The sequence below is a fragment of the Aythya fuligula genome, chromosome 10 (assembly GCF_009819795.1).
Source record: "Aythya fuligula isolate bAytFul2 chromosome 10, bAytFul2.pri, whole genome shotgun sequence".
NCBI classification, from domain to species: Eukaryota; Metazoa; Chordata; class Aves; order Anseriformes; family Anatidae; genus Aythya; species Aythya fuligula.
In genome coordinates, this window is record NC_045568.1 from 10564190 (window position 1) to 10587117 (window position 22928).

General features: G+C 39.0%; 1 protein-coding gene across 1 annotated transcript; it reads right to left on the minus strand.

Annotated features, from left to right (window-relative positions):
- Nucleotides 1-2202: 2202 nt before the first annotated feature.
- SEC61A1 (SEC61 translocon subunit alpha 1) lies at nucleotides 2203-13598 on the minus strand. The gene is made up of 12 exons (XM_032194059.1): nucleotides 13504-13598; nucleotides 11760-11827; nucleotides 11037-11102; nucleotides 10855-10933; nucleotides 9872-10003; nucleotides 8987-9096; nucleotides 8736-8889; nucleotides 8138-8298; nucleotides 7303-7500; nucleotides 6713-6904; nucleotides 5369-5445; nucleotides 2203-4533 (listed from the first exon to the last, which is right to left on the minus strand). The coding sequence occupies exons 1-12, from the start codon at nucleotides 13508-13510 to the stop codon at nucleotides 4347-4349; spliced, it is 1431 nt and encodes a 476-aa protein (XP_032049950.1). The 5' UTR covers nucleotides 13511-13598; the 3' UTR covers nucleotides 2203-4346.
- Nucleotides 13599-22928: the final 9330 nt, after the last annotated feature.

A 22928-nucleotide genomic window follows, 5' to 3' on the forward strand; every position in this document is an offset into this window, starting at 1 on the left:
TTGACCGTCTCAATCTAGGCTTAAATTGTATAGCAATATTGAGCAGACTAAGTAGCTGTAACACAGCACCTCTTCGACACTTAGAAGGCTTGAAAAATATTAGACAATATTCTAAGTATCTATAAACGCTATAAAAGGAAGAGATCGTTTTTAGCATTTCAGATTAAAACCACCTGAAGCTTGGCCCTGATTCTAGAACCTACAAAGAAACATTGGTGAACTCTGTTCCCAAACTTTTTACACTGTATGACACCCATCAGCATCACAGCAAAGTGGAAAAAAAAAAAAAAAAAAAAGAGAGAGAGAGAACACACATTCGGTACAGATGTAATGCTTATTTTACTGCTCTCTTCCAAATTGCAGAACCTGGTGCCTTGAATTGCAGTGTAACATTGCCACCAGGCGGGCAAACGCTCCCCTTCAGCATGCCAGCACCCGTCCTTCAGGGAGACTTGATGAAGCTGGAGGGGCCCGGGTTTCACAGGCCCGAGCCCCCCTAACAAGCAGGCATTGTTTGAACACCTGCACATCTCCCTGTGCAGCTGGGAGGGTGCCAGCACCGCCGCTCGCTGCTGGCCGCGGTTCAAACCGTGACCTTTCCAGGCAGGAAGCAGGCGAAGGCTGGAGTTTCATGTCAGAAAGCTGGCAGAGAGAACAGCGAGAGAGAAACCGAGACAGCAGGCCATCCGAGCCACATACCGAACAGAAGTTTCAGAGATGTCAGTGGTCTCCCTCCCCGGCCACTTCTTCTGAAAGCCCCTTCTTTGTTGGGGCGAACACCCAGCAGCCAGCATGCATTTGGGGAGATGTGCATGAGCTGCGGGAATGACGCAGCAGCTCAGCCAGCGCACAAGGATACATGTGTTTTAGCATTTGGGGCAGTCAGGATGCATCATTTATGTCACACAATGTCAGTAAGCAAGTAGCAGCTTTACAAAAACTTGTGAGAAGCTCCCCAAAATCAGCAAAAAAAATAATCAAGGCGACATAAGGCTTGGTAGTCTTTGCTGCAATGAAGAACAATTAGGGAAAAAGTTACTCTGCCTCCTCCTTTACTGAAAGCTTGTTGCTAAATCTATTTTCACAAATGATCACACATATACAGTGTATGGACAGGGCTATCCTTGGAAGAAATCTAGGGAATGCAGTCATGGAACCTTCCACAAAGTAAAGCAACAACCTTTACAGTTGCAGCCAAAAGGATTAAAAAAAAAAAAGAATATCCCACAACAACAACAAAAAAAAGTCGAGCTTGATAAACAATGGGACCTTTTCCTGCCTCAAAACTACATGGAGAGAGGCCTTAGTACAGGTGAACTGCTAAAGAATCTGGAGTATATTTAAAGCTTCCTAAATAAAAGCGACAGAAATCAAACATCCATCGCTTATGTAGCAGCACAAGCTTTATGATCTTTCACATGAAACCTGCTGTGAAGAACAAAAAGCTACACAAAGAATTTCACTTAAAATGCTGCCAGCAGAAAGGATTTCAAACTTCGCTTTAGCATTAGTATTTCAACTAGCTCTCTTGTGGGTAACTGATCACCTCTGCACTAACTTCATTTACTTCTGTGATCATAGATGTGATCACATAATATTCTTGCAGGTTATTAATGCAACTTTCATAGAAGAACAGCAAGGAAGAAACCCATGTACTGTTTAAAATGACTTCAAAAGCGACCAAAATCTTGTCTGCATTTCTTGCAAATGGTATTTAAGTTAGGTTAGGTATCTATGTTGTTGTGTTTGATTGTTTAATACTTACTCCAACTTCAGTTCAAAAACTCAGAGGGCAAAACAATACTGAGGTAGCATCAGCCCTCGAGTTTTGTTGCAATTAATGCATTTATTAATGCCTAGTATTAGTGTCATATAAAAAAAAAAAGGACAGGTACTATGTTTGATACAAAAAAAGCTTGCTAACCGATATACCATTTTTTGCTCTCCTGCTATTTACTTGTGAAGCACTTTTTGAAATCTCTCTTCTGGAACAGGAAAGCCCAGAGGAATACGTAAGGCTTTGTTATTTTGGCAAGCTATTGTTAAGAGGAGGTCTTGGAGCAAGTACAAACTTTCTTTATGTTACACGGACCCTCTAAACAGCTGTTTTCAGAGGGATCGCTTTCATGGTATTTTGGGCAGGTAACAGCATTCAACAATTCCTAGAATTGTAAGGGTATTCAAAGCACTAAAAGCCAAACATTAGCTCCAAAGATGTACTTTATTTCAGTATAAAGCAGATTGTTTAGGCATTATTTCTTTTTGTGAACATCCACTGTACGATCAGCAGGTCCTGCTTTGAGGACATAGCTGCTTGATAACAAAGACTTCAGCACAAGACAACAAAAATACAGATGCATAGAACAAGTGCTGCTTAGACACTCAAGAGCTGATGGTCTAAACTGCAACCAGTTCAAACAGCTGATATGACCAAAAATATAAGTACAGCTCCAGCCCAGCCAGAACTGCATACCCAGAAGTGGAGTCCTTTTTATTACAAATAAAAAAAAAATGACATTGGGCTTCCTGAAAAAAAAAAAAAGAACCACACCATACTCCCTCCCTCTCCCTTTAAAGCCACTTTTGAACTGTCCCTGACTTCACATCAAAATTGTGCTGTGGCATGCCAGTATTTTATAAAATACAGGAAAATTACAGAACATAGTGTGAATTAATAATGAACAGTTGGTAGTAAGCATTTCACAGATATTTTTATCTCAATACTTCTGTTCCTTTTCCAATTGTGATCCTTTCCCCAGGACTTAAACCTATCCATAGAAGTGAATCTCATCTGCATTTGCAGAATTCTCACGCATTTGGTATCTGAGCTCAGTGCATTAACAAGTGTTTCTAGGTGTCATCCATGCTCCTTGGGTACATAGCCGAGTAGTCCCATCACTCCGAGCAGAAAAAGTAATTCATGTGCTGTCAGTCAGCACAACATTCAACTATGCACAGAAGGCATGTTGATGCAGTGTTGAGAAACATTCCAACATTGCAACTTATTCTGGTTTCTGTGTTGTCCAATACTGATGGAGAATTATATTTACAAGACTCATACATGAATATTACCATTTGGTCCTAGCCACCTAATTAGTATTGACAAACTAAAAAAAAAAAAAAAAAAAGGAAACTTAAGGATTATTCTGGTCCATTGAAGCCTTTTATAAAGTTCTCCATTTTGAAGGTATGATGTTGAACAAGGAGTCCCAATACCTTCTGAAAAAGTATTTTTTTTATGCACCATTCAAGTCCATGAGATTATAGGATGGAAAAGCCTCCATTGTGACTATAGAAAAAGGAGACAAGTACATACATTCTTTCACACTGTGTGATATGAGTAAGACTCCAAATTCACTAGATATGAGTAGTCAGATAATGTCCTGATTGCTACAAGACCATTTTTTTTTCTTTTAAATCGATGAAAACTACCTTTTGCAAAGGGTACAAGCAGATATGCATCTAATCAGCCATAACATCCATTTCTTTCAGCTAGCATCAGAACGAGGACTACAGTTAATGGCAAGGAGAACTAATTAAAAGGTTTTTACAAAGCTGCCAGTATTACCAAGTTTCACAAGGTGCAACTCCTAGGCACAGACTCTGGCAGAATCCCGATTCACCTGAGTTTTCTGCTTATGGAAGAGGGGGGACAGGAAAGATGACATTCCTATCTCTTACCAAAACTTGACAACAATCTCAAGCCAATATTCAACATCTGTCAAGGTCTAGCTCAGTAATTACACGACAAGACATTTGGAATTACAGATAACGTTTAGTGAAAAGAAACAACTGCCTCCCAAATCTGCCATATTTGAACAAAAAAGACCCCACGAAACTGAACATTTTAAACACTGTTTGTGCTTACAACCATAATTATGGAACTCAAGCATTAGGGGGAGAGATTTCTCGCCACTACTGCAAAGGAGCTACAAAGACATGTTTAATGGGGGAGAAAAAAAAAAAAATCCTTTCCAAACATTCAACCCTCCCCACAATCATTTATTAAAACCTGCAAAGGCTTCAGGTATACTAATTTTCAAAGGGATGAAAAAATTCAAGAGTCATTGAACGAAATCCAATTCAGAAAGCTGATTCTCTTAATACATAATTAAAAAAAAACAATTTTCTTAAAAAAAATTTTTTTTGCACATTTTCCCCCAGCAATCTATAAAATGCAAACAGTATGCTAGAAAAGTTTGAACATAAGGGAATGCGCTCTGGAAACATTATTAAAATACGTGTTCCTATAGAATGACATTATCAAGTTTACATTACTTCTTTGCATCTGAATGGACACTTTTGAGAGTGTTTCTCCCCTTTCCTGGGTCCATGAGAAGCTAGGTTTAGAAAAGAAGAGCTCCCATACTGCCAACTTCACTCTGTTCCTTTACAAAAATTTCAAAGTACTGATAAATGATAGTGACAGCGAGCAAGATTCCAGTTCCAGACCCAATTGCCCCAAGGAAGTCTGCCAACACAGAGAGGGCGCCAATACAGAGACCACCAAATGCAGCAGCTGTAGGGATGTACCTGTAAAACAAGGTGGGAATAGAAAAGGTACCCTTAGAGCTTGCTCGGGATATTTCAAATGTAATAGTTGCCATATACTGCTAATCCTATGGGAGGTACCTAAATCAGAGGCTAGTTTTTCCCATAAAATAAACAACCCCACAGAGAAATGACTGCATAGATAATCTAAATCAGGTGCTTTAAAAACACAAATTATACAAGTGAAAAAAAATACAATGGCAGGATATTCTTTACTGTTCTAGGTCCACCAATCCAAGATAAGGCACGTGCAATAGTGTACTAGGAAAATTCAACCTGACTGGAAGGGAGAAACATGCTAAGCTAAGACAAGGAAGTATTCCATTCTACCTAGTAATTAAGCGTAAATTTATGGCTACTAGATCTTCAAGTCATTTGCAGATGACTCAAACGTAAAGTTGCAATAACATTTCTGTAACATGAAGGGCACACAGGTCCCACCCTGTAATCAAAAAAGCTAGCGATCAACCACTGCCTACTTTTACAGTTACTGTATTTAAGTAGCTACTAATTTTAAAAATGATTACTCTGAAAGAAGTACCCTCAAGACGTTAACAATTACATTAAAAATACCATTCATCAGTTTGAAGCAGTAAAGTATAGACAAACCCTCACTATTCAGGCACATTTTCTAACTGCAAGGCTGCATGTTGTGCAAATCCAGCTATTAATGAAGCTGTATTCTGTGTCTCATGCATGCAACAAAGCTTGAAGAATAGCCATGCTCTGGGGTCCAGAAAACAGAACTCAAAGCAAAATTTTCAGTGTGCTTTCCTGTAACACTTTGCATAAATAACCAATGAAATGCATAGCTTACCTGTTTAGTTCATGTACCATTGAAGTTTCTCTGTGGCCTCGCATTACCATTTGTTGTTCTTTCAATTGTTTGGCAACCTGTATTGAATCAAGAAACAGAACGAGTTACTTTAGTGCCATTTGCCAGAGCCACAGAATCTAACATTATGAGAAACCAGAAGCAAGACATTTCAAGTAAATGGTGGTTTTGTTATTTTACTGTATATTGTTGGTCTGATTAAAAAATATCCAGTACTTTAACTTTGGATAGACTGCAGTCACAGGCACTTCTCCATGATGTCAATTATGCAAAGCTTTTTGGATAATTCTAGTCCTATTGAAAAAAGGAAAATGCAGAAACTGATAGGCTATCCTACATGTAATTCAGTTCCTGTTTTGCTACCTACCATCTCCTAGTTAGGATTTAGTGGACATTAGTAAAAACATTCCATGAAGTGTCCATTCTTACAGTTCAGTTTCCCACAATCAGTTGAGTTAACTATTTATTTGTGGGACCATATTAGAAATGAAGTGACTGACAAAGAATGCCTTCTTGGCACATCAATCTTTAACTGTGTTTCTGCAATTGTAGGTAATGATTCATCAATTTTTATTTTTGATGTTGTTTATAACTTTTCTCCAGTACCCAGAAACTATACTGAAGTGTTACAAGTTGTATGTTGGTTTAAGCTGAAAGAAAATCTAGCTATACTTACCCATGACTGCCTCCCTACACGTCTGATAACAAGCAGCTGGATGCAAGGCTGAGCGAGTATTCATATTGCTAACAGTAGCTATACAACAACTATCACATATTTCTTAAAGAATAGATTAAACCATTCCATCTGGCTGTCAAACTTGATCTCCTACCCCAAACCACAATACAAGCGTACCATGATGACAACTATTTCCCACCTTGTTTTCCAATTTGACTGATATAGTTGCTGAGTATTGAATATCTTGTAGCAAATGGAAATTTATAAAGCTAGTCACAGGTACATTAGTACCCTGCACTACATTGTCTTATCAGGTCCCTCTAATTAAAAAGAGCAACTTCCAGTTAACCTTCCCCAAAACAAATGGAGAACTTTTTATGCCTGTTCCTGTCTGGCATACCTGTTGTTGCTTTTGAAAAAAAAAAAGCAATCTACCATGCATTCTACCTCCATCGTCCCCACTTAAAAAAAAAAAAAAAAAAAAAAGCCCTTTCTGATCCAGAATCAAATTCACTATATATATAAATGATAAATATTACTAAGGTGATTACTGGCCTAACAGCTCTTTCAGGAGAAAGTCAGCACTTATTTTACAACAGCCCCTCTGTTTGCATCATGTAGGCTTACATCATTTGTCATTTTAAACTTACATCTTTGGCAGAGGAGCCAGAGACTTCGATCCATGTTTTAGAGAAGAAAGCACAGGAGCCCAACATAAATACAATATAAACAACTGCATGGACGGGGTCTTCTAACACTGAAGAAAAGGACTCTGGAGGTGACAAATAATAACAAAGTCCACCAACAGGATAAGCACGAGCAGGGCCACCAGATGACGTGTCCTAGAAGAAGGAAGCAAGCAGTCAACAATTTTCTCACTATTTCTTAGCAATTAAGCTAAGACTGGAGTTATGTATCACCTTCATGTCACTGTATATCACTGTCTTTACAGCAGCACACAAAGATAAAACTTTACTACCATAAGCAGTTTCTAATGTGGAAACAAAACAATAAGGAACAGTAAAAATACCCACCCTAGTTAAATGGAGACTTAACATCTACACTCATCACAGCAAGTCTCATATTCCACCAATTTAAACAAATTACTAATCTAGGAGCTTCAGTGTACCTGACACCTGTAGAAACGTGCTTTTATCTTTACAGAGACCATCCCTTCAATTACGCATGTTAACGGCACTCTTACAGAGCTGTATGCAAGATTAAAAGGAATAATACTCACAGACCAAGTGCCCAGCAGGCTAACCAGTAAGTTGCCACTGAAGCGTGCAGAAAGCATCTGGGAGATGACGTACAAGTTTGACACCAGAGCAGACTGAAGAATAATGGGAATGTTGGAAGTATAGAACAACTTGATAGGGTAGGTGTTGTACTGGCCACGGTAGCGAGCAGATTTGATAGGAAGATCCACTCTGAAGCCCTGAAAAGTTTCCAAAGGAAAGTCCCACATTATACCTTGATGACATGAACCTATTCTGCAGGTGATGAATTGCATGTGCAAAGCTTTGACAGCAACAGAAAACAACATGCAATCAATTTTTGCAAGTACACATAGTCTATCCACAGGGCTACCTGTGAAAACACTTTTGCAAGGGGCCTGAAAGCCTGCAAGGTTGTCTAAATTCACACAAGATATGAAAGACTGATGTCAGAAGAGTTCTAAAGTTGCAAGAAGATGTAACATAGTGTCCAGGAAAAGAAACATAAAACTACTCAAAACTTCTGATGTTCTCCAGTAGCTCCCTGCAACAATCAAGTAACTGATACACAGACTTAAAGACTTCAAAGCATTTTCCAGCAAAAAAGCAACAGCAGTTTTGTTAGGCTACATTACACACACACATTTACCACCACCCCCAGCAGCTCTCACATTTTTCAAATGACTACAGTAATCATGGAAACTGATTAAAATAAGGTACTATTAAATGAACACGTAGATGTTGCAGACATAAAAATGAATCTTCTGAAAAGTGAAAATATAACTTCTTGTAAGAAGCAGCAGGTTACAGATCTTTTCCCATACAAACAGTTCTACAGTCCTCTTTATTCCAACTGACCTGGAAGTAAATTACGATAGCAAACACAAAGATGGTGGCAATCAGATTCATAAGGTTGGGGAGATTCTGACGGTAAAAGGCCTCACGGAGAGCTCTGACTTTGTCTGTACGAGTAGCCAGAAGATGGAACAGAGCAATGATAGCACCCTCAAATTCCATGCCTTAGAAAGAAAAAGAAAAATCAAGTTACATGCGTTTGGTTTATCTCCAGACTTGAGCGCTTTGTCCCAGTAGACATCCTTCCAAAATACAAGATTGATACTGGAATTTCCCCAAGCTTTTTCACCTTGAAGACACAGTTTTGTAACTGTCATTCTTCACATCAGTTGTATTCTTTCCAAGAATTTTTGGAAATCCCCCTGTAGCAGCCTAGAAACTAATTGATATCCAAGGACCAAATGGGATAATTTTATAGCTCTCTAAAAAAATTGACATTTACAAAGTTGTTTCAAAAAAAAGTTTTTTTTCCACTGTACTACTCTATATAATGTATAGAGTTGGAATTTTAAAAGACCAGAGGGGAAAGTAACTTGGTTTATTATGTTTCATATAATAATTAAACTCTAATGTAAATAAAGAAAAGACTATGCCATATTACCTCGTCCTGTGTTCACGGTGGTGGGGCTGAATGCCTTCCACACAATAGTCTCACAGATATTGGTAGCAATGAAGAGGGAGATGCCAGAACCAAGACCATACCCTTTCTGTAGGAGCTCATCCAAGAGCAGAACTATCAATCCAGCAACAAAAAGCTACAGCACAAAAACAAAATGACAAAGCAGCATTATTCACATTCCCATTTTGTTTGTTAAGAAACTAAGAACTAGAGGAAACAGGACTAGAAATTACCTGAATTGTGATAAGCAAGCAGATACCAGCACCCATCTCAGACGGGTCTCCGTACATTCCAGTCATTACATAGACAATAGACTGACCGATGGTAATGATCATTCCAAACACTGCAGAACACAAAAAAGAAAGTATGCATTTGTCCTGGAGATTTTATATTTATCTAATTGCCCAAAGATATAAATCAATTCTAAGTAGTAGAAGTTGGGAAGGAATACATAAGTCACGGGACATTTGATTTCAAGGGCAAATTAAGTTTCTTGTCTGAAATCTATATATCTGAAAATACAAATACGCAAAGACTTCAAAAGCAAATACATTTAGAAGCAAATATTTTAAGTTGCTGAAAGTGGCTTTAGATATTGAAAACTCTGAGAACATTAAGACATTACCATAGCTATTTATGATTCTTTTTTCCAGTAAACAGCTCAGTAAGAGGTGTGGTGCCACATAAAATAGCTAGAGAATATTCATGTTTATCTAAAAGCTGTTTCTCTCTTATTGCTAAAGAAGAGCCATGCTTGAAACTGCAAAGTAACAACTACAACTACCATCTTAACCTAAAAAAATTACTATCTATTAATGTTAACCAACATGATTCAAAGTTTGGGTCCCCACAGTCTATATATTGCTTATGAGATTACAGTACCAGTTGTACATGTAAGCTTCAAATAGGTTTGTAAAGGAAACATAAAAGCTAACGAGCCAAACAGCAGCCCATAAACTACTGCTGAAATAAATAAATTAGTAGCACAATGTGAACACGCAGCATGACAGAAGCCCAAACATCTAACTCCAGGCTCACCACAGGTTAAGTTTGCAGTTTCTGTTGTTAGGGTTAGATACTCTAAAACATTTTGCCTTGGCCTACTAGCTGTTACTTACATTTCTGTGCTCCGTTGAAGAGAGCTCTGTCCTTTGGAGTGTCACCAACTTCAATTATCTTGGCACCTGCCAAGAGCTGCATGATGAGCCCAGAAGTGACAATAGGTGAAATCCCCAGCTCCATCAACGTACCTGCCAGACACAAGCAGCACAATGAACTTCAGAGATGCCTGGAGATGGTGCACCCCAATATTTACTTGTAAAGTTTGACTTTCCACCCCTTGCGTTGTGATGAAGACGATATAGAACTCCAAATCTCCATAAATGTAAGAGGTTTCAGTGATAACAGAACCAGATTAAATGTCAGATTGGTAAGTAATGCAGTCCTTCTCAGTACCTTAAGAACTACATTCACTGAAAAAGACTTCTGCTGTCAGGAACAGCTTTCCTGTACATAAGAGAAGGTAGGAATTGTCTGTCTTTGACGATCAGTCACTTATTTATTTAGAACTTTAAACACACATGAATTTTTTTTCAGGAGTGCTCGTAGTTACATACTTATACACATATTTCATTATAACACTTAATTAACACCCACATTAAAAGGCCCCTATGATAAATTGAAGTGATAAGAATTTTAATATTTTGTGAGGCAGACCCAAGGACGTCACCCAGAAAACTACAACACAAGAAAACACAGTTTGAAATATGATTCAAAAAGCTTGGAAGATACATGGAAGACATTACCGGCAGCAATGCAGGTAATTAGGAACTGTCTCTCTGCTAATCCCTTCTCCCCACAAAATGGTCCTTAGTTTTTGCACTTAATAGATTGCATATAACCAGCCATAAATCCATTTTGTGGAAAGGCACAACTTTGTGCAATGCCACAGTGGTTTATAATCTCATACAATAATACACAGAACAACTTTTTCCTTTGTTCCATTTTTCATCATCATTAGAAAAAGACCACAAATTAAGAACAAGTCCAAAAACATTTTGGTTCACATTACAAAAATGCCCTCCAGAAAGACTGACCATACCTCTATTCGAAGCCAAAATCACCCTCATCCAGTAGAAGGGATCTGCTGAGTCTGATGACATGATGCCAAATAAAGGAATCTGAATGACCAGACAACAGAAGAAAACAGGATTAAATTGAGAGCCCTCATAACACCCATTAAACATTTCAGCTCTTTTTAAAAAACACAGGAAAGAGGCATACCTGACAGCATACTAAGAAGATGAAGAGCGTGATAGCTGTCCATAGCACCTTTTCCTTAAACTGAATCTAAAGAAAAAAAAAAATATATAACTGTTGATATGACAACATCTAGTCAATCAGTAAACTTTCATACCAATATATTAAAGTATTTCATACCATTATACTAAATATTAAAGATTTTCTTGTGAATGGACAAAGTACAGGGCCTTCTGAATAAAATAACTAATGGTTCATCCCTTTTACACTACAGAAACCCAAAACTTTACCGAAGTTTTAATCCAAATAAACACGCTTATACAAATTAAAGGTAATTCTAGTACTTTGAGAGACACAAGTCCTACATTCTCACAAGAAAGAGCTTCTAGAGAGGGGCTGGGGTGGGAAACGCGTCTATATATAGAAATTTGTCTTAACAAATAATCTTAGATTAGAACTCAAGGAGTAAAGATTTTCAGGTTGCTATTTTAAGTGACTCAAGTTTGTGTTCCAACACACGCTGCTTTCAACATCTCACTGCTACGGCAAAAGCAAATCTGCACAAAAGCATCCATGGTACAGGATGACTAGCACAAGCACTCCACTAAGAATAACTTTACCTACAATTGCCATTCTTCCCATAGGTAAAAAAAAAAAAAAAAAAAAAAAAAAAAAAAAAGCAAACTAAGCTGTAAGCATTTCATATTACACAATCATAAACCTATAAATAAAATGTTACCAACTTACCTTCCGTTCTGGCTTTTGGATTTCAGGGAGGATAACACAGAAGGGCTTGATTACTTCCAGAAATTTTACTGTAAAGAAATTAGTTAAAAGACAAAATAAATACACAGATAAAAGAACATTGGGAGAAGCTCAAATAAAATTGAATTTGGATTCTTTGTGTTAAAACTCGCAGTTACAAACAAAGCTTTTGTTTGTTTGTTTTTAAACGATCTCCTTATTCTCTACAAGTTTACTTCACTAACTGCACCTCCGTATAAGTACAATATGGGTTGGAAATAGGGAAAAAAAAAAGTTTTGTCCTTTTGTTGAGTAGGCTGAAAAAAGGAGAAAACTTTTTTTTTTGCACGAGTTTATCAATACCCTTGAACTTCCATTTCATACTAGGTTCTCAACTACCCTGGTATTTGAGAAATACAAAACCCGAGACAGCTTCAATTCAGGGGTTACTTTTGGGACATACAGCTGAAGAATTCCCACACACTGTCCACGTGCAACAGTTCAAGTTACTTTCAAGAAGTTCACATGCACTGACCTCCTCCTAGTTAAAAGGACATATTCCTACAACAGAAGAGTCAAACCTATCTGTCTCCGTCTTAGAAAAAAAAAAAAAAAAACAAACCACAAAAGAACAGTATCTGCAATGTCAGAAGTTCACCTACGAGCAATCAGATCTGATTCGGAACAGTTAATGCTAAACTTCTCAAGGCAAACCTAAGACTGCACATACATTTTGGACTGAATTAAAACGCTTAAGACAACTGAGAGGAACTGAAACTACCAATAACCTTCTAATTATTTGTGGAAGGCGGCAAGTTTAGCATTTCTTAATTTCAAACTATTACTGGCCTGAAGAAGGTACACCAGATTGTGGTTTTAAACCTTAACAATGCTGTGAGCCTCTCCTACACCTCAGATAAATAAAGATTGCTTAAGATGCTTTTCAAGAGGCTAGCATGTTCCTTCTCATGCTAACAAGCCTAGGAAGACTTTCATAGAATGGCCTGGGTCGGAAGGGGCCTCAAAGATCACCCAGTTCCAACCCCCTGCCATAGGCAGTGACACCTGCCACTAGATCAGGCTGCCCAGGGCCTCATCCAGCCTGGCCTTGAACACCTCCAAGGATGGGGCATCCATAACCTCCTGGGCAACCTGTTCCAGTGCCTCACTCCTCTCTGAGTGAGGAACGTCCTCCTACCTCTGATCTAAATCTCCTCTCTTTTAGTTTAAAACCATTCCCATTGTCACGTCAGTACCGATTAATAAGAGTCGCTGTCTTTTCTGAGTCCCCTTCAAGTACTGAAAGGTCACAATGAAGTCCCCATGGAGCCTTCCCTTCTATAGCTGCACAGCCCCAGCTCTCCCAGCCTTTCTTCATAGGAGAGGCGCAGAGGTCAATTCACTGGATTTCCTCCCCGACTGCCTACTGACAACAGCACCGCTCCTTGGCCACAGCACCAGGACCAGCCCCCACCTGACAGCCCATCCCTGCCTCTCTGTGCCGGCCAGAGCCCGGGCTGGGCAGCACGGGGCACTCCAAAGGACGAAGAAAACGGGAATTCCCCTGAGGAGAAACCCACCAAGCCAGGGGGCACCCCCACAGCGGGGCAGCGAGGCCTGGCCGCGGGCCCAGCGGCCTGGGGGCTGGCGGGGGCAGCGCTGCGCCCCCTCAGCCCGCACCCCCGAGCCCCCCAGTCCCTCATCCCTTCACCCCTCTGCCCCCGAGCCCCCCACCCCCGGCACTCACTGCCCATGGCGGCCCCGGTCAGGAGCGAGGAGCGCGGTGGCGGCGGCCCGGCAGGGACACGTCAGGACTGAGCCCGGCCGCCCCCTGCCCCTTCCGCTTCCTGCCACGCGCCGCGTCCCACGGCGCCGCCGCACACCCTGCGGCGAGGAGACTACAAGTCCCAGCATGCACCGCTCAGGGGATACAGCCCGCCCGCCAGCCAACGCGGGTGCTCATTGGGGCCTTTCCAGTCAACGCAACCAATCGGGTGGTGGAGGCGGGGCGCGCGGATCGGTGGGAGTTGTAGTCTCTCGGCTGCCGGCCGCCATCTTAATGAGGTGTGAGAGTGGCGCGTAGGAGGCGAGGCGTCGGGGTCGCAAGTTGTGTTGAAGACCGCATGTTTCAGCAGCCAGGGATCCTGGCTTTGGTTTAAGAGATTCCAAGAAATAAATAAATACATGAATAAACTCTTTTCATCCGTTTTGTGCTTTTACATCTACAGAAAATAATTTTTTTAGACCTTTCCCTGCATTAAGAAACTCCCCACACACCCCCGCACAAAATGGCAGCCAGCGGTGTCACACAGTGCTGTGCGCCTAAGGCTGGATCTAACACAACCTCTAATAAAATATAAATGCACTGGTAAAAATGTGCAACATTATGTCATGTGTCCACGAAGCCCTGGCACATCAGTGCACTTCTATGCCACACAGGAGTGTCAACAAGTGAAAAGCGGTCACATTGACTTGCTGCTGAAGATGTTTCTGGTAGTAACATACTGTCTGGTCTAATTTGCATTTATAGAGGAACTTATCCCTTGTCTGAAAACTAAGGGTAAACAGAAGTTTGAGGAAAGAGGAAAACCAATAGACGTACCGATACAAAGCAATTAGTGTATAGAGTGTGAAACCCGTAGTGGCTTCCACAAATCTCGTTATTTTCCAGGCATTTAGGTATGGTTTGTTTGATTAGTCAATCCCCTCTTTCCTGAGATTAAGTTTAAAATAACTAGGCCTAATTCCCATTTCCACACCCATTTCCTGCCTTTTTTTTTTTTCTTTTTTTTTTTTTTTTTTCTCCCCAGCATTATCTTCACCCCATATCAAGGCTTCTGAGCTGTGCATCTCTAGTAAGAGTTATCAAAGACATCTACCAATGGCACTGAGAATGTTTTAGTCAGTTCTTGTCTGATGGAGCTTATTTTAAAATATCCAGTTCATCTAAGCTGGTTTTAACCCACTCATTTCCAATTAATGAGAAAGCAACTGGCTTTGCTGTTAATGGTTGGACTCAATCATCTTAGAGGTCTTTTCCAACCTAAATGATTGTATGATTCTATGTGGAGTTGTTTTAGTGAGATCTTCTTGGCTTACTACAGGGGCACTGACTTGATTCGCCAACGTCTGGAGGAAGAGAGGGAAGAATTAGCAGTAATTTTGTGGAAGTCTGAGCAAGGAATCAGCGAGAGGGGTCCAGTGGATTGATGGTAGAAGCAAGCAGTGAAATGCCAGAATTTTGCCAAATTTACGAAAATAAGGGAAACTGTTGTGAGAGATGCTGATAGCATCGCTGTGCCAGATCACTGTTAAATTAGAAAGGATAACATGGCTTTGTCCTTATCTAAATAGCTCATCTGCTTTTAGCCATTTAGAAGTCAGATGTCTAGGTAGTTGTCTAGACTCTATGCTCAACGGAGATGCTGATGAGCACTTTTGGAGAAATGTTGACTCCACTTATCTTACGCATCTGTGTAAGATGTCTTCTCAAAGGTGTTATCGCCAAATCAAGCTTAGGCATTTTTGAAAGAATCTGAGGGGAAGCTTGTCAATCTACTGCTTCTATTGTAATTGCTCTTTTGACAAATAGATAATGTCAGACTCTAGGGTCTCTATTTCCCCTCCACACTGTTAATTCTGTACTTAAAAATGGGCTTCTCAGGATACAAAGTCACACCTGTTTTTTATGCCTTTTTTTTTTTTTAATCTGTAACATAAAAATAGATTTTTTTAAAAAGACGTGATTATTTGCATGGGCCATCTATCAGGCATCTGGATTTCCTGTCGTTTTTAAAAATAATCTTAGGCAATAATGTAATTTGATTTGCTACTGTAAGAAAATAAACTTTGTAATTAGATATAGAATTGTCTATTTACATATGGAAGCTGAAAACTCAGTAGTTTTTGCTTACCTCTCTATATTTTGTCCATTCTGGATCTGAACAACCTTGCATTGGAGATATGAGGATACAGTCGTACAGCTGGAATTGGCCACTGCAATTCAATTCTGGGTATAATAAATAGTTTATGAAAACTAGTTTTCTTAGAAAGCTGCAGTGAAAAGCCCCTTTTTTGCCACCTAACGTAAAAACAAATAACAACCAAAAATAGAGAGAACATAAGGTCAGCTTCTTTGTATAATCAGCTGTCACTCAGCAGAACAGAAGACCAAAAGAAGCCGAAGATACAGTTGTTGCAGAATGATTACTGTGATGCTATGTGAGACAATGGGTCAAATTTCAGCCTGATATGACTTTGACAGTTTATCTTGGTAACTATTTTGGCAGCCAATCACAAACTGAGTGACAAAATTTGAATCTGGTACACTAGGGTTGATTTTTATACTTTTGGAGATGCACCTACTACTACTACAGAGGGCTCAGTTTAGAATTGTGCCAGCTGTGTCACAACTGGAACGAGGAGGAGGATGGCATATAATTAATAAATAGCTCTTCAGAGAACAGCAGTATCTGAGAAGCAGACATAGATATTAAACAGCTTGTTCTTTTCATGCCTTGCTATTCCTTTTTGAACCAAATCAGTTGCTCTTATATAATCAAGCTAATCCTGCTTTAGAAATAGTGTGATTTAGGACCATTAAAAACATTAATATTCACTTACTGGCTTTGAAGTTTGTTAGCCAGTGTGTTCCACTGTTTCACACAGTGCAAAACTTCAGCATTTACTGCAAAATTATATATCTCAATATATCTCTATTGCATTAGTACAAAATTGACATTTAATTACTGCTTTTGAAATCAGTGTGCACTGTGTGCTGTCTGACTATGGACGCTGGGCTCAATCATGCTGAATTGTACCCTGATGCAAACAACAAAGACTATATGATTGCTTCAATAGCCAGAGGTAAAAAGCAGAAAATAGGTGTGGAAAGTAGAAATAGGGAAAGAAGCATAGATTAATTTTCCACTGCCTCCAAAGAGTTCCTATTAGTTCTAGCAACATTGCTTGCAGAAACTGGCCACAAACTCTAGTTGAAGAGATCCATTTTTTTTATCTGTGACATGCTCACCCTCTGTTCCCATGTCAGTACTTGTTATCAATGTGACAAAGCTTGCATGTTATTTTGAATATGCTTTTTATTATTTATTTTTTTAAAACCCAGCAAACTAAAAGAGACACTCTTTATCTGTTGTTACACCAGGTTTCAGAGCATCTGTGGGCTGAGATCGCTAGAGGGCAATCAAATCTATTTGTTCATACGTGTTTATATATATATATATATGTGTACACACACATGTATGTGGACATTCACCTTACAAAATAGGGTTAGTTAATATCCATAGCATTGGTCTGCCACAGGGATCCTGTGGTAACAGTAGGGCTTTGTGCATGGGTTAGTTTAACAGCTGTATTCATATGCAGTCCCTGATTTTTGACGTACAAATGCTGCCAGTAGTAGTCTATTTAACCACAAGGTGGAAGAACTGCTTTACTTATGACGCCAACTCAGCTTGCATGAAGTACACACAACTCTGTAGGCAAGTTTTATTACCATTATTTAATAGATACATTGCAGGTTGCAGAGGCTGTAGCATGCATGAAACAACTCAGGTCGTAAGTGGCATTTGTGGTCTGAGTGGCAGGTGAGTGTGGACGTAAGGGAGACCTTCAGGAAACCATGAGCAGACAACACTTCTAAAACAAATTTTTTACTATCCTGCTGAAAGGAGAGTTAATTGCTTGCTCCTTTAAGGCCAACTGCCAAACTCCATTCATTGCAACAGAACAGAGTTTCCCTTGGAGTCTTCACTCAGCAGTTTTTCCCAAGCTTGCCTGCAAACCAACATGCCAAGAGGCAGACAGGAATCTTCCTAGGTGGGATGCTGAGAGCCACATTTCTGGTTAAAGAATAGTGGAGTAACATTTTCTTACATAAATTTGAGCTTGCACTTTATTACAGGGCAATGGAGGATGCTGTGTGAAGAGATCTTTCTGCTTAATTGAAACAAAGAAATTAGTAAACTTTTTTTTTTTCCCCTTATCCAATAAAACCGTCTACTTCCTTTTTTTTTTTTAAAAAAAAAAAAGAAAGCTATAAAAATGTAAATTCCTTCTAGCCCAGCTGATTTCCAGTTACAGAAATGCATTCTAAAAGATAAAACCTGCATTTCTATAATGAATGAAATTCAGATTCTCTCCTGAATATAGAAAGATAAGAAATGCAAAATGTGATCCTATCCTGAAGATCATAGAATTGTGGTTATTAGAATAAAAAAATATCCAATTTAGATATCTAAAACATGATACCCAAACCACTGTTTAAATAGAGTTGCCCTAGGTACATTAAGAGAAGTACAAGTGTACTTCCCCATCAATCATAAGTCCAATATCACAATGCACAAAATAATTTCCAACGTCATTATCAGGACACGAGAGGTTAACTTGCATGTCTTTGCACTCATTTTCATGAAATGTTTTTAATCCTGAACTCATGACTCACAACCTTATTTCTCCAAGTTGTTCACCCAGGCAGTCTTAGAACATCATTTTACTCCCTGCATTTATGGCAACACTTAATCAGGTATCTAAAACACTTTATAATACTGGATCTTTAATCACCTGTGCTCCTAGCTATCATTATTATTGCCGTGCTTTCCCAATAACCAGGATCCTGATTTCTGGCTGTGGCAAGTCAGACCTTCTATACAATGTGCACTTTGTGTAACACAAAAAACCAATGGCTAAACCCTGATCTTGTCAAAGAACAACAACAAAACGTCAGTGGGGACAGCATTTCATCCCGTCTTCAAGTGACGCCTCTATATTTCAAGTAGAAACAAAACATAACATGCAGCTTTGTAGTGACAGCAGTGCTACTAATTCAGAAAAAGTTCTGTAATAGAGCTACTGTCTATTTGCTAAAACGTGCTATGAAGGAATCAAATTATGACAAATTATGCTAAAATTATGTGGATCAGCAAACAAGGTCAGGCAGATTCTTGCCACTGTCAGTACACGCAGCGAGGGCAGTTTAGACACATGTGAGAAGCAGTTTTACATCCTTACTGAGGGATGTGACATTGGGCCATGCATTGTGACAGCTGGCCACAGAACTCCAGACTGGGCGGATAGTGGCTGGTTCGCCACTGACAGCCTCCAAATTGAACCAAAAAGTGGATATTTCAGCAAGACTGGAAGGCCCACCGCATAATAAAAACACAATTATTTCAAAGACCTACTTCATACGAGGTTAAACTGTCTTTTTAACATCTACGTGCTTCCCACATCTTCTTTTCTGGCCTTTTCTAAGGTTTTTGCAGTCTCTAGGCTATTTTTCATGTTCTTCTTGTTTTACTGTGGCTTCTCTGGCTGGATTCTGTAAAAAAAATATAATACAGCAATACAGCTAATTACCCCAAACGTTCATATTTCTAGGGATTAAGAATGAGCTTTTGTTTATATGATCTGGTTTTTAATCATCAAACTGTTGACCTAGAATCATTATTTAGAGAGAAAAAAGAAAAAAAAAAAAAAAAAAAAAAAAGAGAGAGAGAAATGTTTGGAACATTAAGGAAAAAACGTGCTTGTCTTGCAAATATTGATGCCAATTTCCCCCAAGTGCCTATAACCTAATAACCAGATACATATAGTTCTGATAATTGTCTCATTTACATAAAAATCATTGCCAGCTTGATTGTAACAGTCACCATATGCAAGTTGGCCAGGACTAGAAATCATCACAATTAACCCTCAGAGAGAACCTTTACACCTTTGCTGATACAGCTTTTGGCACAGAGCATGAATTTTCTCTAGAATGTTGTGAGGCATTAACAAAAACACCTTTCATGCTGAAAATACATTGGACCTATATTTGGGACTGGAGAATACCCATAAGAGGAGGCTCTCTGGTTTTCAAGTCAAACCTTAAGATATACTAGATCCCTTTACTCCAGCTTTTATGTTCTGACAGTAGTAAAAAAAAATCTAACAACATGGACATTGGACTTCTGCATCTGCGTGGTCTGTTGTTTTTCAAATTAATGATTGCACATTGAATTTGAAGAACCTCATGCACACAATAAGAGCTATGCTCTTAATATGCACATGAATGTGTAGTGTTATGGAGCATGAAAGTGGTAACTGCGCTTTGCTTCCATTTCCTAACTTTTTCATGCAAAAGAAACATGTAATATATGAATATTTTTGCATGCAGTATTTCCCACATGCATACATGAAAAACAAACTGTACATGTAAGATTATGGTTTTCATCCTAGAAAACTTCTCTTTATTTTATGGATATTTGCATTTTGCTGAATAATTCTTTGAATCTTTCAGCTTTGCTCTCTTGATAACGTCAGCTTTTAAATCCAAACTGTAAGTTACCTTTTCAGATTTTTTTTTTTTCATTTTTGAAATTCTGAGTAGCAGCAGAAATTTATCAAGTGAGTCCTCTTCCTGGCTTTAAAACCAAAGCTGAAACCTGAGCTGTTTTATTTGGTATGCAATGAATGAGCTTTGATTTGATTTTTATTGTATTTCATTCAAACTTTATTATAAAACATCTCCCAGGGACACTTGCACAAGAAACACTTTGCAATTAAAACCAGCATTCTATTTCCAGTCTTCCATTTTCAAAGGTTATTATAACATTTTTATCATGCTTGCTTATCTCCATAATATACCACTGTATGGCAGACAGCTGCAGATGTTAGGTAATAGAGCTAGATGTCTCTGTAGGTTTTTCTAATGGCTTTCTTTCCCTGTACCATGAACAGGATTCACTGTCATTAACCCAGTGACCAGCACTTCTGCATTTTGACTGTAGGCAGTCCTAAGGCAACTATATTTCCACTGTTCTTTGACTTTAGCTTTGTCTTGACTTTTTTTTTTTTTTTTAAATTGACATCAAATTTGTTATAAGATTGTTAAAAATGCCTCTCCAAATACCATTATAATTTAAATAAGGTAGGTGTTTTTGTGGATGGTTCAACAGTGGATTTAATGTCATTCCCAGTAGTTGGTTCCTCCTCTGGAATTGAGCCACCTTTAATTTTCAGTGGAACAACTGTGACTTTCAGCAGCTGGATAATTTCAGGATCATAATTGGCTGTATGAAGTGTTTTCTTTATACTATCTTTCCTTTTAAAACATTGCAGTTTGGAACCAAACAATATAAATTACTCATTCCATATCACTTTTTCTAATTGCCTTTTGATTACTGTTTTTCTTGATCTCGGAGAAACCTTTTTTAAGTGTTAACAGGATGTCAGTGTCAGTTTGATCCTGCTTCTATTACAATCATGGGCCAAAAATCCTTCTGGGTCACATCCTCTGAGTGGATCACATCCCTGTGGATCTCCTAATGCACTTTATAAAATGTACCCAGTAAATCCAATAACAACAGAAATATGATTTAAATACACAGTGCACAGATGGTTCCAAAAAAAGCAAGCTGCAGCTTCACTTTGAATTTGTGTTTATAAAGATTTACTTTCCTTATAAAAATAACCCGTAAAAGTCTTTATCAAGATTTATCCAGCTCAGCTAAGAAAATAAAGCAGTAACTACAAGCCGATCGGTGCAATAGCATTAGTACAAGCACATTAAAGTCCTCCTTAAATGCAACTGAGCAGGACCATGGCCAACTGCAAAGAGAAAGAGAACAGTTAACATGCCAGTGTTATAGACTTGCCTAGTGGTTTAGCAGTTTTCACTGAACCTTTCTGTTCTGGCTTACCTGAAACAAGGCATAAATAAATCAGATTAAAAATTGAGCTGCTTAGGACAGCAACACCAGTACAGCAAATTTCCTGGCAAGATAACTACTATTTTCTGCATCAGATGGCTGCTCCAAGCTGCCGTGCTGAGCAGGGGTGGATTCTTAATTCATTCTGAAATGTACTTGAGCGAAAACCTTTAGGAAGGTTTTATGTACAAATACTTGAAAAGGGGTGAGCCTCCTATCCTCTGGTTTTGTTCATATGCTGTTTGGCCTCTTTGTACAAGATCATGAGGCATCAAGCAGTAAGCTATTAATGTCTGCGTCATGACAAGGCTCTGCAGCAATTATCAATCTTTGTATGGTCTTTGGCTATTTGTCCCCTTAAAGCACTCCAAAGAGCAAGCTTTACAGAGGGCCAGCTCCAGGGCTGAAGTGAATGCTGGTGCATTAAGGCACAGTTTGATAAGAGAATTTTCAAGTGGCGGTGGTGCTGGCATAAGCAGCTGCCATACCAAACGCCCATTAGCAGGCACTTGTTCCCATCTCTATGCCTCTTTGTGCTGTGCCAGTATAGGCAATTTTGTAGCTTCATGGCAACATGGACTATGAAATGATCTGGCTGCAAAAGACTTTTTCAAGTTCTGCAGCTGAACTACAGATTTAGCTTCTTTTATATGCATTTAGGAGTTCTAATTGCATCACGAGTAAGTATCTTAGCTTCGGCTGAGACTGCTAAGCAATGAGAGCAGTGAGCACGCCACAGCCTGGGCTGCTCTAGCCAGCCTGAGATCACACAACTGCTAGGGTTGACGGTCAGTCTTCACTGCAAATCATTGCATCTGGCTTGGGTACATTATCTATGAAGCTTCAAGTCACATCTCACAGTTCAAGGTAATTGTTACATAAACATTACAGACATCTCGAATACAAAAATGAGTTATACTGTGGTCAATGGGAATTTTGCCATTGATTCCAGTAGGTATTTGTCCTTAAAGCATTGTTACTGAGGGATGCTGGAAGGAATAAGGAAGTTAAGAATCCTTAAACCTTTGTATATTCTATTAGCTGGAATTTAAACTTAACTGCAATCTGGAAAGACCCATCCTATGAACAGCACACCATTTAGTATGGCTCCCTGGGACATGATCCACGTAGAGACATTGGCTATGATCCTTCTTAAATGAAGAAAAGGGAGACAGAGACCACGCCACCAACTGTCACAGAGTACAATAGTCACTGCTGCAATTTTAATCTCAGCTATTTAAGAGGACTAGAGATATTATTTTTGTATATATTAGAGTAGCGATAACCATCTCTGCACATAATAGCAAAATCAGTCCTTCCATTGGTTTGCCTTCTATGAAATGCAAAGGGTATATATTATGGGAGACATGGTTATAGGTGCTGTCTTCTTGTAGGTGACTATCATTGTAATCAAAAGTAGAAGTCAAATACCTTACTCAGAGAGAGCTTACCTTACAGATAT

What these genes read in the sequence shown, in the direction of transcription:
- SEC61A1 (XM_032194059.1), bottom strand. An exon ending in GCCTGCTGGGCACTTGGTCT is followed by an intron (nt 6,905 to 7,302) that starts GTGAGTATTATT and finishes TCCTTCTTCTAG; the next exon opens with GACACGTCATCTGGTGGCCC. An exon ending in ATGGTACATGAACTAAACAG is followed by an intron (nt 4,534 to 5,368) that starts GTAAGCTATGCA and finishes CTTGTTTTACAG; the next exon opens with GTACATCCCTACAGCTGCTG.